The sequence below is a fragment of the Phaseolus vulgaris genome, chromosome 4 (assembly GCF_000499845.2).
Source record: "Phaseolus vulgaris cultivar G19833 chromosome 4, P. vulgaris v2.0, whole genome shotgun sequence".
Taxonomy (NCBI): Eukaryota; Viridiplantae; Streptophyta; class Magnoliopsida; order Fabales; family Fabaceae; genus Phaseolus; species Phaseolus vulgaris.
In genome coordinates, this window is record NC_023756.2 from 7,319,967 (window position 1) to 7,335,831 (window position 15,865).

Below are 15,865 nucleotides of genomic sequence, written 5' to 3' on the forward strand. Positions count from 1 at the left end.
GATTTAAGAACAATTTTGTAAACATGTGTAGTAACAGTTACTCCTACAATTATTGAAGTTAAATTTGCAAGTATGGTTTGCCAACTCTAAATTAATAACAAAATCTTCATCTTAATTATCACTAAAAATTAACAGATTTATCATGTGACAATTTCTTATTAAGTTTGACATTTTTGTGTGTTTAGAAAGTTAAAAGATAATCATACATGCTAACCACAGCAAAAATAATAACCTTATCTAATGAGGGGTCCACTAGTTTTACTTTGTCAATCTTGCATAATATATGTCATAGTTTAAACAAATGATCAATACTTTGAATTGTTTTTACATTTAAAGGCTAGTTGGAGCACTTTGTTCCAATCCAAAACATCTTTCTCTAAGGGTGTCAACTCTAGATATTGATCAGTTTCTGTACCTCAACTGTTTGGTGTGTTGTTCCAATGAGTGAGGAATCTAGTCTGCTTAAAGGAAGCACATCAATGAATGACACCATGGTGGAAGAGGTTGAAGAAAGGGATCCAGAAAGCAATCCACTGAATGAGCCACTGCTCAAGAGGAACAGGACATTGTCTTCCAATCCACTTGCTCTTGTTGGAGCAAAAGTTTCCTACATAGAAAGCTTGGACTATGAGTAAGAAACCAGAATAAGACACCATCATGCTCAATTATCATGTATAAATGTTAATTTGTGTCTTCCCACCAAAAAGTTTACTCATTTTGAAGAGGGGCTCTCTATGCAGGATCAATGAGAATGACCTGTTCAAACAAGATTGGAGGAGCAGATCAAGAGCTCAAGTGTTGCAGTACATATTCTGGAAATGGAGTCTTGCCTTCCTTGTTGGACTTCTCACTGGTATCATAGCCACTTTGATCAATCTGTCTGTTGAGAACATTGCAGGGTACAAGCTTCTTGCTGTTGTCAACTTTATCCAAAACGAAAGGTCAGATCAACCCTGTCTCACCTTCTATTCTCTCTAGTAATAAAAAAATATCTTTCCTTTTCCCTGAAGAGAAAAAAATTTGCAATATATCCAGCTTCCTTGGTATCTTACAGGTTTTATAGTTTGAAACAAAGAACAGGATAAGATAAAAGTTACAAAATTGTTCTTTAATCAAGAAGTTTATTTTGACAATTTTCTTAACAAAGTTTTGCATTAAAGAATTGCGTGTGAGATTTTTGTTATATGAATTGTGTGAAAACTGTGAATGACTATGAATATATGATATATGGTGCAGGTACTTGACAGGTTTCCTATATTTCACTGGAGCTAATTTCATTTTGACATTTGTTGCTTCTATTCTGTGTGTGTGTTTTGCACCCACAGCTGCTGGACCTGGAATACCCGAAATCAAAGCTTATCTTAATGGGGTTGATACTCCCAACATGTATGGTGCCACAACATTGTTTGTTAAGGTAAAAGTTTGTTTATGTTAAATGCTGCACTGCCTCAACCATTTTACTTCTGATTAACTCATCACATCAAAGAAGGTGAAAATTTATATACAAGGCTTCCTTGTTTTGACAGTTTTTTTTTTGAGGGTTAGGAAATAGGCTCATCAGGGAAAAAAAATAAAGCTACTTCAACTGTCCCTACTTGATCTTGGATTACTTTCTTTCATCGTTAATTTTTCAATGATTACCATTATGTTACTGTAGTGTTCTCTATAAAGTTTTCTATAGGTCCAAAAGAGGAGTATCTAGTGAAATCTGAAAAACAAAGAGATGAGTACAATTTAATATTTCCTTAATGGCACCACTGAATTCTGGAATTGTTTCTTATAATAGCAAAGCATTATGGATTTCAAACCTTACCACTTGGAATTTTCTAAGATGAATGAATTTAATAATGATGTTGTTGGGTCAATAATAGTATTCTCTTTACAACTTATAGATATGCCAAGTCAAGTTAGTATGTCTCATCCAACAAAAACAAATGTATCATTATTGATAGAAGAACATGGCATCATATGATCTCAATTGCACTGCTATAATGCAGAGCTGCAAATAATATAGATCTTTTCACATAAAAATTGTCATTGCATAACCAATATATTTGCTGGTGTAGATAATTGGAAGCATTGGAGCTGTATCTGCAGGCCTAGATTTAGGAAAAGAGGGGCCCTTGGTACACATTGGTAGCTGCATTGCTTCCATACTTGGCCAAGGTGGCCCTGACAATTATAGGATCAAATGGCGCTGGCTGAGGTATTTCAACAATGATCGTGACCGTCGCGATCTCATCACCTGTGGTGCTTCTTCAGGGGTGTGTGCAGCTTTCAGGGCACCTGTGGGTGGAGTTCTATTTTCTCTTGAGGAGGTGGCAACTTGGTGGAGAAGTGCTCTCCTCTGGAGAACTTTCTTCAGCACAGCTGTGGTTGTGGTAGTGCTAAGGGCCACCATTGAACTTTGCCATAAAGGAAAATGTGGTCTTTTTGGTGAAGGGGGGCTAATCATGTTTGATGTGAGTGATGTCTCTGTGACCTACAATGTAATGGATGTCATCCCTGTTGTTATCATTGGAGTACTTGGTGGGGTATTGGGAAGCCTTTACAACTACCTTCTGCATAAAGTCCTCCGTCTCTACAATCTCATCAACCAGTAAGCAACCTTCTCTAATCTCAATCTGTCCTCTTGTTTCTGTCAAATAGTACACCATATAATCCAAAAGAATATAAAGCAGCTGTAAATAAAATTAACAAAGCTATAACTTAGAAGTAGTTTGATGGTTTGAGTTACAAGGAGATTAGTCTCCTTAATCTCCTTGTAAATCTTGAGTTCATCTCTTTTTAGTGAAATAAAGTGTTAAGAAAACTTAGAACGTTAAGTAATCTACCAATTAAGATGAAACTTCCAATTAGCAGAATCCAAATTTAGTATCAGATTATTTGACTGTTAAATAGTAGTGAGTCAAGCACTTTGGATTTTTGCAGGAAAGGAAAAATATACAAGCTTCTCCTCAGTCTTTCAGTTGCAATGGTCACATCAATATGCCAATATTGTCTCCCATTCCTAGCAAAATGCACCCCTTGTGATTCTTCCCTTTCAGAAGTGTGCCCCACCAACGGGCGTTCTGGAAACTTCAAACAATTCAACTGCCCAAATGGCTACTACAATGATCTTGCTACTCTGCTTCTGACCACCAATGATGATGCTGTGAGAAACATATTCTCAACCAACACTCCTCTTGAGTACCAACCATCCTCCATCCTAATTTTCTTTGCTCTCTATTGCATACTAGGACTAATCACCTTTGGAATTGCTGTGCCATCAGGGCTCTTCCTACCAATCATTCTCATGGGGTCCGGCTATGGCAGGCTTCTTGGAATCCTCATGAGATCTTATACAAACATTGATCAAGGGCTGTTTGCAGTCCTTGGTGCAGCCTCACTAATGGCTGGATCTATGAGAATGACTGTGTCCCTTTGTGTGATCTTCCTTGAACTAACCAACAACCTTCTCCTACTACCAATAACCATGATTGTTCTCCTCATAGCTAAAACTGTTGGAGACAGCTTCAACCCAAGCATCTATGACATCATACTGCACTTGAAAGGCCTCCCTTTCATGGATGCAAACCCTGAGCCATGGATGAGAAACCTCACTGTGGGAGAGCTTGTTGATGTGAAGCCAGCAGTGATTAGCTTCAAAGGAGTAGAAAAGGTAGCCAATATAGTCAATGCCTTGAAAAACACTACACATAATGGTTTTCCTGTCATGGATTGTGGAGTGGTGCCAACAATAGGAGTGGCCAGTGAGGCTACAGAACTGCATGGAATCATTCTGAGAGCACACCTTATTCAAGTGCTTAAGAAGAAGTGGTTCTTGAAGGAGAAAAGGAGAACTGAGGACTGGGAAGTGAGAGAGAAATTTACATGGGTAGAGCTGGCTGAGAGAGAAGGGAACATTGAAGATGTGGCCGTGACTAAAGAAGAAATGGAGATGTTTGTTGATCTTCACCCTCTCACCAATACAACTCCCTTTACAGTGCTGGAGAGTATGTCAGTAGCAAAAGCCTTGGTTCTCTTCAGACAAGTAGGACTTCGCCATATGCTTGTTGTGCCAAAGTATCAAGCATCTGGGGTGAGTTTATTAATCACATAATGAACATTACTTCCATTCTAACATTAAAGTTTAAGTATGACAATGTTAGTGTTTAGACCTTCAACATAAATTCTCTTTTTGCCTCTGAAATGGGATTGTGTTAACCTTGTTCTTTGTTTTTCACAAAAGTTTATACTTCATTTTACATAGAAGAACACATATTTAACCAAAAAGAGAATCTAAGATTAATGTGTAGTTATGTAAAATAGTCATATGTGATTAACCTTAAACTTGTTCTCCTTATAGGTGTCTCCTGTGATTGGGATCTTGACAAGGCAGGATCTGCTGGCATACAACATTCTGACAGTGTTTCCTCACTTGACAAAATCAAAGAGAAAGTGAAGCTTTCTTATCAAATATCAATGAATGGACAAGCAGCTTTATTGGGACAATTCTCTCTATTCAGCAAGAAGCCTCATTTTTGCATTATTTGGTCATGCGTGGAGAAGGACAAGATACAACATTGATGTAAACCATATTCAAATTTTCCTATTTTTGCCCCCACAGGTTTTTATTTAGTAATCAAATCAAATCGTCTTCCCTTGTTAAATAACATTAATGGTAATATTAATGGTAATTTTTCTTTTTCCAATTCAGATACTGTAATAAGATTTTTCCACTTTCCTTTATTTATTTATTTACATCTTATATAATAATGAAAGATAAAATAAATTTATAATATACAAGTGAACACTTTAAATTAAACTTAAAATCACTATATTCAAACAAGATTTGTCCAGTCTGTTTTGTGATGATAAGTAAGGCCAAAGGTTATTTACTTTTTTTTATACTAAGAATTGGAAATTTTAGTATTTTTTGTTTTCTGTCAATCATCAAACCAAGCAATATTTGTTAGAGACGGAATTATTAAGTGGTCTACAGGCATAGCCTTCGTTTTCTTTCACACACACACATATATATATATATGTATGTATATATATATATAATTAAAAAATTATTAAGAAAATTATTTAAATTTTATAATTAGATAATATTATTTTGTTTTTCACAGATTTTTTATAATTCTTATTATAAAAATAATACCATTTTTTTTGTTTTCTTAAATATTTTTTCTATTTTATAGTTTTATTATAAAAAAGAATTTTGTTTTGGAAAAACATATTTACTTTTCACAATGTTTTTATTTTATTAACTATTATTACTAGTTTAAAATATATAAATAACTACATTTATAAAGTTTTGTTAACCCTTCTTTTATACAAATATAATTAAATGATTTGAATTGAAAGTTTAGAAAGTTTTTGAAAAAGTACTTCAAGATTCTCTCCAAGATCTCCTTAGTGGTTGTTCGGTTTTGATTTGCTTCCTTTGAGTGTTGTTGGTTATTTTTCTTTGTTCTCTACCATCCTAGTCTGATTTCTCTGTGGTTGGTTTTTTTCTTTTTTTGGTTTTTATTTATTGCAGGTTGTTTTGTTGGGTGTTGTTGGTTTGTGCTCTAGCGTGTTGGTGTTTCTTCGTTGTGCTTAGTGCATACGCTTCGTGTTGAGTGATTCGCAAGTGTTTGATATTTTTTTACTTTTTGTTTCTTTTGCTTCTTTTGCATTTTCTGACACTTTTTTTTCTTTTTCTTTCCTTTGCTGAATGGGCTCAAATTTAGGGTGAGATTTAAGATTTCTTGGGATTGTCTAAAAAATCAAGATTCGAAGACCCAAGAAAAATTATCTTCAGCGGCTGAGTCTAGAAGAAAAGTTTGTCCAAGTTTTTATTTCATCCAGTCGCATATTTGTTCACTAAGATTATGCAATTTGTATCCATTTTGTGTAGGTTTGGCCCATGCAACATGCATCTAATTCGTTGGTCCACACTATTTTTCATTTGCTTCCAAGATTTTTTTATCGGAATTGTGGCCAACGAAAATCCAACGTTTATGCGTCCATTTTTTGCATTTTGCGTTCGTTTCTGACACACGCTAAATCTTTGTTTTCTGGTAGTGAGTCAATGATATATCAAAACTTTGTGGATGAGATTAATTTGATGATGTATAAAAAATTGTCTTTAATAATCTTGTTTACATTATAATTTTCCATATTTTATGAAAAGAAAGTGGAATTTACATTATACAAAATTAAGAAAAGTGATTATAAGACACAAGGAAAAATATTATTCATATGGGTGTACTTTTAATACTACATAGAAGGCATATGCATGTCCCATTTTATGTTTCCACAAGGGACTAATTTTGATTAAAATTAGGTGAATACAAGGAGGTGAATTGAAATTTCCATGACATCATACCCCCAAGTGACATACTTGTCACATTCATAAACCTAACTTTATTTTAATCAATTAGAACAAGGATACCATTACAGTGAGAGATAATGCAACAATGAACATAAAAGAGGTGAAGCAGTGTGAGCCTGAAGATGTATCAGTGTCAGTGGTAGCAGAAGAAGAAGATGGTGATGATAAGGAAGATGATGATGATGAGGGAGATGGTGATGTTAATGATGATGGTGATGATGCAGGAGAAGGAGCATTCCCTTTAACAATGGTAATTTTCATCTTCATCCCTTGACTACAGTGGCCCAAGGTACCACAAGTGAAGTACCTTGTACCTGGTTTGTCCAATTTCACAACATCATTGCCATTACTCAAGGATTGGATTGGACTGCTAATATCACAATTCTTGTAGGCACTCTCTTTTCCCAGTTCAACCACACTATGCAAAGAACTGTACTTGAAAACTGCAAAAAGAAATAAAAAATTATAATAATAATTGCAATGCCATATTCATCAATTTTATCAACACAACTTCAAGATTTTCAATTTTGTCAATTGTAGCTTTTAGACCAAATTTTAAATTATGACAGTAGTGGCAATCACAATTTTGTTGCAATAATTAATATATCTGAAAATTGTGGATAAATGGGTTGATATAACTACAATTACAATATCATTTTTTTTAAAAATCTTCATATTGTGGAAGCCATTACCCATTTTCTAAGAAACCTTGATTTGAGAAGAGGAAATCTTTAATGTAATGAAAATATATTATTTAACAAAAAGGTACTGATATAGGCTTTGGACAATGATTTATGGATAAGATCAAATAGTAATCATAATTATGATATCATCATTATTATTATAATCATTATTATAGTTGTTATCAAATTATTACTAGGATTATAATTTATTATTATTGCTATTGTGATTACAGTGGTTATTACAGTCACCTTATATAATTATTGTCATTGAGAATATAATCATGTTAGTAGTAGTAATTATAACAATAATAATAAAAATTATTGTAAGAAGTATAATTATAATAGTGATCGTTATAATAGTTATTTTAATGATAATTCAATGTCCGCATTTCAATTATAATTGTATATGTAAATATAAAAAAAAATTAAAATATATTTTGAAATTTCAACTTTATATCATATGGTAGTAAACATAATAGAATTTTTTTTAGCACCAAAGAAAGAATGAATTAATAATTTTAATTGTAATTAATCGAGACTTAAATTACCCATATCAATGTTATTAATATATATTTTTTATAAGTAAAGTATTTTAACAATTTTGATACTATATACAGGGTTTAAGGCTGATTTTAATTTCATATAATTAACAATTTTTTTAAAATTGTGATAATTCTTGTATAAGAGATAGAATATTGTATAAATATTTATATATATATATATTATATAATTTATCTCCTATTTAAGTTATGTTGTATAGACTTTTTTAAGAATAATAAATGAATAATTTAAATTTAAAGAAATAAATTGTTAAAATATAATTATTTATTTGTTCAATTTGGATACACCAAGCTGTAAATAAGCAAAGAAGAAAGGTAATTAGAAATTAAAATATCCTAAGGTAATATTATAAATTAATATTCAAGGAAATAAAATATTTAATTAGTAAAGGTAAATTGAAGTGGTCTATATTTTTTTAACTATGGTACAATCACGCAAAATATTTTTATTTTGTAATATTTTATATTTTTCATTAAAAATCAATTATATTATTACTATAAGAAATGTTGCACGTATATAAAATAAGGAAGGAAATTTAAATTTTTCATCCAGTGGCTCTCTAACTAAGGAAGAAACAAATTTTTAATATACTTTCAAGCCACAAAATATGAAAAGTAATCTTTTACTTTTCCATACAATCAAATGAAGAAGAATATTGTGCCAAAGAAGAATTTTTGTTGTTGAAGTTATTAATCAATGATGAAAATTTTAATTTACTCAAATATTATTTGGTCTTTCATTGTAATTCCTATAATTTTAGTGTTGATGTTATTACTTATTATAATTAATTAATGGTTTTGAATACGAAGGTATCAAATTGAACTTCATTTATGTTCTTATGAGAATCCATACAATTTGACTATAAATAAGAGTGGCTTATTATGCTATTAATAATTTTTATTATTTAAAAGTAAATTATCATAATAATATGGCACTCTATTCTAATATCGAACATGAAATTAATTTTAATGAAATGTAAAAAAAATAAATCTATTTTGTATATGTTAATAAAAAAATGCAAAATAAATTCTAGGTAACCTATTAATTATGACCTGTGAATACCTCGATTTGGTATTATTTTTAAAAATTATAAAACTGAAGCAAAATCTCAACATTGATGCATTCAAAAATTTATACTTTTTTTTCTTAAATTCAGTCGTTGAATAATAATATTAAAATACATAAATTAACTAATTAAACAATAAAAAGTTAAAAATAATAAAACATTTTTTTATTACATAAATGCTTACCAATAAATAAATCATGAAAGCTGTTTATAAAACTTAAAAAACAAATAACACAATCCACTAATAATTTTCTTTCGGTCTCTAAAAATTAATTTTTATTTAATAATTTTTTTTAATAAATCGTCTTATTCGTAGTTATAGTACTATAAATTTATTCTTCTCTCAAAATAACAAACAAAAAATATATAAAATTCATAACAAAATTTAACATATGTTATAGATAATTAAAAGTACATCCATATTTAACATAGAGTATGCTTAATGTATTTTCAAAATTTATTTCATCAGAAAATTTAAAGTCTACTTTTATTTTAATTAACTAACTCATAATCTATTCCAATTTTAAAGACAATATCTCAAATTTTAAAACAATGATACTTAATAATATAAATATTTTACAAAAACTTAATTTTATTTAAGTAAACACATATTTAAATGATGATTATAAATATTAAAGTTGTGTAAATGTAAAGAAACTCATGCATCTCATGGATGAAACCCTAGTAGTAATGTAAAAGGAACATACCAAGTTTATCTCCAACCTTGAATGTTTGGCCTGAAGTCCATGAATTAAAGTCTGTGGATTGATCCCAGCCTTGGCTTCCACCAACTACATGTTGTGCTGCAAACACCTCCTTTGCAATCATGGCAGCAATCAGTGCCAAGAAAACTCTGTTCTTGTGCCCCATTCTTACCTTCTTTCTTCTTTTTCAGACTTCTCTTACTATCACTGTGAAGGGTCTTGTTTAAACATTGCTATGATTCATCCTTATTTATACTCACACCTCAGAAATACCACCATGTTTCTTATCAGTCATAGTTTTAGTTCTTATAATTTTCTTCTCTTCATTTTTCCACAGTTTCATTCCTTTAATTCTAACTATTCAACATTTTATAAACCCTTGAATTGTTTACACATTTAATCTTGGTTTTTAATTATCTGGAATTTTGTTCAATTTTCAATTTTAAAAATATATTAAAGCACTATTAAATTAAGATATTATAAATGTTACAAGACTTTTCACCACGTTTAAAACGAAATAGAAAAGAAACTTAAATTATAAATATCATAATTGATGACACTTTTTTGTGAGATTATTAGTTTCCATACAACTTAATTAGTTGTTTTAACTATTAAGGGACATGGTTTTTTAGAATTTTATTTTTAAGTTAGTTAATTATATAAGAAAACTTTAAAACTAAGAAAAATTATATGAAGTTGGTATTTCATAGTTGGTAAATATAAAAGATATGTTTCCATCTAATGGGTGGGTGAACATAGTTTTGTCATCTTTGATTAAAGGGTAAAACAATGGTGCTTTGTTTGTGAAGCATCAATCTTCTGTTTCAGCCATTGGATTAACCACCAAGCACTCTAGGGTTGGTAAAAGATGATAAAGCTTGACTTTTAAACAAAGTTGCATTTTGTCTAGATGGTCAATAGTTAAAGGTGATGAATGATGATCAAACAAAGAAAAGTAAATAAATTTTAATCAAATAAAAAATACATGTGTTATTTTTATAATGTGAATCTTCTACCCAAAATTTAGTTTAAAAGTTTAGGAACTCATGCCTCTAAACATTAAACATGTTTTATGTTTTCACGTATTACTTTTATTTTAATTAAAAAATATTTTCAGATTTTAAAGTTTTGTCTTGAGCAAGAAATATTGAAGATATAAAACAATTATCTTCACTGTCTGCTACATATTAATCTTTGAATGAAATTAACGAATACATACTTGACAATATTCTAGTTAAAAATATATGGTAGAAAACATTAAAAACCCTAATTTAGAACGTGTGTAGTAAAGGGGTTAATATGAAAATATGAGAATATTATTATTTTCTATATATCATGAATTTTTTCCTAAAAGGAATTTAGGCTTAATTTTACCCTTTATTTATTGAAATGGACAAAAAAACATTTAAATTTTAATTATTTGGATAAGTCGTATTTTACTAAAATAATTTCATAAAATAGAAGTCGTGTTCTAACTCTACAATTTTCGATTTAGAAATTCTTTTGAACTGAAATCTTATTCTCATACCACAACTTTGGTGTAACATGAAATCATGCAATAGTCATAAAGTTTTTCACTCCTAGAATGACTATGCAAAACCAAGAAAGCTGAATAAATGTAAAGTAAGATTTGAATGTAAAATTTATACAATGTTTTCATACATACATAGTACGACATTAATATAAAATTTATACAGTTAAAGTTGTGCATGTAGTGATGATTATAATTATAGAAGTTTTACACTAAGCTTTGTGTGTACGACTTCAACTTAATTAGTATTTTTGTTATTCTTATTAAGATGTTTAGTTGATTAAGAAAATAATATGTAGAAAAAATAGTTATTTTTTTAATTTGAAACATGGAATAATTTGAGTGAGTTGTGAAATATTTAACAATTGTTTTAAGAAATAATTAGTTGATTCATTTAAGAAATAATAAAATATTTTTTTAATTAAAAAATAAAAAATAAAAAATAAAAATAGTGTTAAATTGGTGGCAGGAGGCATACTAACTTATACGCCCTCGAGAATTGTAAATCACCCCTTAATAGAGATAAGGGGACCATCGAAGTCTAGGGGCTTAAACGACAACAACAGAAGGGTCGACAATGTCACTGACCGGTGAAGAGAACTCTAATTGGAGAAGGAGGTTGCGGAGGAGTGGTGGTCGCGATGTTGCTCGCATCCCTTCTCCTTTTCCTGCCCCTGTCAACAGCGGTGGAAGGGCCAACATCAGAGGTCGAACGAGTTGCCAACCGCAATCGTCTCGAGGCTGCCCCTGCCTCGGCCTCTCTCGAGGGCCTTCGCATGGAAGGCGACCATGAGGTCATTGTAGGAACTAATTGAAGGAAATAAGAGAAGGCAAAAGGTTGTAGCAACTGATTGAACGTAATTGCACAAAATTGTAAAACTGATCTTATTCATTTTGATTCACTCAATCATATATATAATAATTACAATTACTAGAAGCTATAAACTAGGAATACTAACAGGCTTGTAAATTGATCATTAATGCAATATAACGGTAAAATAGTTTAAGGGTAATAAAATTTGAATTAATAATAATAAAGTCTGAATTAATAACCAACATCCTCCCTTAATTCTGATTTGGAACAATCTTCTTCCCAATTTGAGTCATGATATTGTTTTTCTCAATCGCCATCAATTCTTCATTCATAGCCTTTTGCCATTTGAGGTGTTGAATGACATCGACAAGTCTCACAGGTTCTGATTCTGCAAGAAAAGCAAAGTGAACCAAATCCATTGTCATCAACTTCATCATCAAGATTTACTTCGCAATCTTGAAGATGTACAGGTTGTTGCTGTTGCTTTCTTGGTCGCTCCATCATAGTTGCAATTGGAGTTGCAACTTCAGGTTGAATTACAACTTCAGGTTGAACTGCAGGTGCTTCAAGAGTGACTCTATCTTCCACATCATCGTTCAAAACGTAAATATATCGTTTTTTCGAATCCATTTCAGCTGTTGCATTCCATTGCCATTCCTCATCTTGGGCAAATGTAACATCACGACTAACAATCATCTTCTTTGTCATTGGATTGTACAATTTGTATCCCCCATGCTTATATCCAATGAAAATGGTCTTCACTGCCTTATCATCCAACTTCGATCTTGCTGCCTTGGGGACATGAGCATAAGTAATTGACCCAAATACCTTCAAGTGTTGCACATTGGGTTTGATTCCACTCCATGCCTCAATCGGAGTTGTGTTAGGAACACTCCGAGTGGGTGATCTGTTTATCAAATATACCGCACATGTTACGGCCTCAGCCCAAAAATAATTTGGCATACCTTTCGCTTTAAGCATGCTCCTCGCCATGTCCATGATTGTTTTATTCCTTCTCTCAGAAACTCCGTTGTGTTGAGGTGTGTAAGGGCAAGTTATGTTATGTTGCAATCCAAGTTCTTCACAGTGCCTCTTGAATTCATTAGACTTGTACTCACCTCCTCCATCACTACGCACCATCTTGATTTGTCTGCCACTCTCTCTTTCAACAAATGCTTTAAATATTTTAAAGCAGTGGAATACGTCATCCTTGCTTTTCAATACATAAATCCAGGTTTTCCTTGCAAAATCATCAATAAATGTTAAAAAATACTTATTACCTCCAACTGATGATATGTTCATCGGGCCACAAACATCTGGATGAACAAGCTCCAAAGGAAATTTTGCCACCAAGGCTCCTTAACAAATGGTATCCTGTGATTCTTTCAAAAAATGCAAGCCTCACACAATTGATCAGGGTGATGAATATGGGGTAAACCATTCACTAAACTAGGAATACTAACAGGCTTGTAAATTGACCATTAATGCAATATAACGGTAAAATAGTTTAAGGGTAATAAAATTTGAATTAATAATAATAAAATCTGAATTAATAACCAACAGTCATCTACATGAGGAACTTCCTTACTCGTTGTATTTGCATAAAGAAAAAAAGAAAACATGAAAGTTAAAGATTAAAAGACCGATCAAGACAAAAAAATAATACAAACATATCCTGGAAGGCTGCCCATTGTTGAGACGACTTGTACATGGCTAACAACTTCCATGTGGTGATTCTTTCGGGGAGCTTATCAAAAAGAGAATAAATCTCTTGCTCCTAGGCACTCGGAGCCGGACGGGTCCATTCCTTGAATCGGGTAGGATTCCTAGTCCAGTACAAAGGAAACCTAGACCGATCGACTTTGTCAAAAAAGAACCTTGTGTCCTCAGGCTCAACAAAAATCTTGAAAAATTTACCTTTTAAATTTTTATATGAGGTGGTGAAAAGACTGAATAGAATATTACCCGATCAACTGATAAATGAATGCCAGCTAAGAGGTACGGTCGGGTGGGAGGTATAGTAACTTAGAAAAGTAGAAGGGGTTGGAGACAGACGGAACAGATCACATATAAGACCGAAAGGTTTTGAGAGAGGCCCAGGTGTTTGGGTGGAGCCGAGAGGGAGCCACGTTGAGCGATTGAAGGACGCCCATCGTGAAGTCGTCAAAAAGGAGGCCAACGTGCAAATCAGAAAAAAAGACAAGAATACAAGAAGAAGAAGGGATCCTCTGAAGGGGACCGACCCATACATATGGTATCGGTCGGTCGACAATAATCAACTGCCAGAATACCATCACTAGCATCCGACTTCAAAATAGGGTACTTCCCTAGAAAAGAGGAAACGGAAGCCCATCCCGATATATAGAAGACGAAGATGAAGGAGAAAAAGAGGAAGACGAATGAGACAGTGAGAACATGACTAACCTTTCAGGACATAGGGTAAGCAACGACCAGAACGACTGAGGATTTCACATGTCGGAGCAAGTAAGAGTAGTAACTCAACATTGTAGGGGACCACTACTTATAGCCTTTGAGGGACCTGGGAGACAAAGTATCACTTTCATCTCAAACGTTAAATCTTCCTCGATCCAACGGTCCTTGTCAAATGACGCTAAAAAATTCCTCATTAATGCACGTCACCTCACGCATTCGGCGTCACCAACGTCACATCAGACCTCGGGGAAGCCCAACCGTCATAACGACCTCAGACAAAGACTCTTCGGATTAACCATCCCCGAGCCTGGGGGAAAGTGTACTGGTAGGGCCCGCAGGACTGAGACTATTTCTCGACACCCGATCATTATGTCGACCGATACCACAAAGACCATTACGCTGAAGCAGGATTAGTGAGGTTAATCAATAATCAAAAGCTAGGTAATGCACTTCTAAACATGACCTAACTCCTTAGCCTGACCCAATAAGAAAGAGTCCATGACAATCACATAAATAGGCACAAAATCCAAGAACCAGGTATGTCATTATACAGTGCTTAGAGTACTGAGTACCAAATATTGAATTTTGACTTAAGCGTCAGAGTGTCTTTTGCAAGTACCATCCGAGTCTGGACTTTGTGGAGATCGAAAGGAAAAGTGAGAAGAGGAGAGTAAGAAACTTGCTTGGAAAGAAATAGAAGTACACACCAACCAACCAAGAAAATAGAGGAACAACTCGAATCATTCTCTTGGTTCTAATCCCATTCGAGAACAAAAACAAAATAGAAAATAAACCTATAAAACCTTTATAGGAAAGAAAATTAACACGACAAAGAAATAAAAAATCCTTTTAATTAATTCTTTCTCGTTATGAATGTTATATATATATATATATATATTGTGGGTTTATGACTCACCTTTCCGTTTTCTTGTCATAATTGGGAGATTACTTAGCACAATCAATTGCAATCAATGGGAGGTTAATTGCCACAATCAATTGCAATCAATGAGAGGTTAATTGCCACAATCAATTGTCATCAATGGGAGGTTAATTACCATTAATTGTATTTATTATTGTTGTCTCCTAGAACCACTATATATAGTGGCTTCCTTCAAGCAATGTAATACACAACATACAGCAACACACTTGCTTTCTCTCTCTTTTCCTATACTCTCTATTTCTGTTCTTGGGTGTAAGTGTTTAACCCATATAGAGAGAATTTGTTTTTGGAGCTATTTATCTATTAGCCTGAGAGGAATTCATTGTACTCCCAATACCATTATAGTGGAAGTTTTGACTCTCTCGCCGGTGGTTTTTTACCTCTATTTAAAGGAGTTTTCCACCTAAAAATTTCTGGTATCATTCTCACTTTACTTTGTTACTTTAATTTCTCATAATCTTTGGTTGAAATTATCACGCTTCCGCACACGATATCCCTACAAATTGGTATCAGAGGTTTTCGATAATTCAACCAGGATCTATTGTTCAATAATGTCAAAATTGGATATTGAGAAATTTGATGGTAAAATCAGCTTTGCTATCTGGCGAGTCCAGATGCTAGCTGTTCTCACCCAGAATGGTTTAAAGAAAGTTCTGGTAGGTAAAATGATGAGACCAACCACTATGACGGAGGAGCAGTGGGATGAGATGGATGAAAAGGCATTGTCTGCAATCCAGTTATGCTTGTCCCGTGAGGTGTTGCGTGAGGT

At 32.7% G+C, this 15,865-nt stretch overlaps 2 protein-coding genes across 2 annotated transcripts; one reads left to right on the top strand and one right to left on the bottom strand.

Annotated features, from left to right (window-relative positions):
* The first annotated feature begins 265 nt into the window (after positions 1-265).
* Positions 266-4,698, top strand: LOC137837120 (chloride channel protein CLC-b-like). Its single transcript, XM_068645987.1, has 6 exons — positions 266-631; positions 741-941; positions 1,237-1,414; positions 2,067-2,599; positions 2,932-4,081; positions 4,349-4,698. The coding sequence occupies exons 1-6, from the start codon at positions 441-443 to the stop codon at positions 4,442-4,444; spliced, it is 2,349 nt and encodes a 782-aa protein (XP_068502088.1). The 5' UTR covers positions 266-440; the 3' UTR covers positions 4,445-4,698.
* Positions 4,699-6,201: 1,503 nt separating this feature from the next.
* Positions 6,202-9,646, bottom strand: LOC137837121 (mavicyanin-like). Its single transcript, XM_068645988.1, has 2 exons — positions 9,382-9,646; positions 6,202-6,807 (listed from the first exon to the last, which is right to left on the bottom strand). The coding sequence occupies exons 1-2, from the start codon at positions 9,542-9,544 to the stop codon at positions 6,410-6,412; spliced, it is 561 nt and encodes a 186-aa protein (XP_068502089.1). The 5' UTR covers positions 9,545-9,646; the 3' UTR covers positions 6,202-6,409.
* Positions 9,647-15,865: the final 6,219 nt, after the last annotated feature.

Coding starts and splice junctions, on each gene's coding strand:
- LOC137837120 (XM_068645987.1), top strand. CDS start 441: ATGAGTGAGGAATCTAGTCTGCTTAAAGGAAGCACATCAATGAATGAC. Junction 942..1,236: donor AACTTTATCCAAAACGAAAG/GTCAGATCAACC, acceptor TATATGGTGCAG/GTACTTGACAGGTTTCCTAT. Junction 1,415..2,066: donor CCACAACATTGTTTGTTAAG/GTAAAAGTTTGT, acceptor TTGCTGGTGTAG/ATAATTGGAAGCATTGGAGC.
- LOC137837121 (XM_068645988.1), bottom strand. CDS start 9,544: ATGGGGCACAAGAACAGAGTTTTCTTGGCACTGATTGCTGCCATGATT. Junction 6,808..9,381: donor CAAGGTTGGAGATAAACTTG/GTATGTTCCTTT, acceptor TTCTTTTTGCAG/TTTTCAAGTACAGTTCTTTG.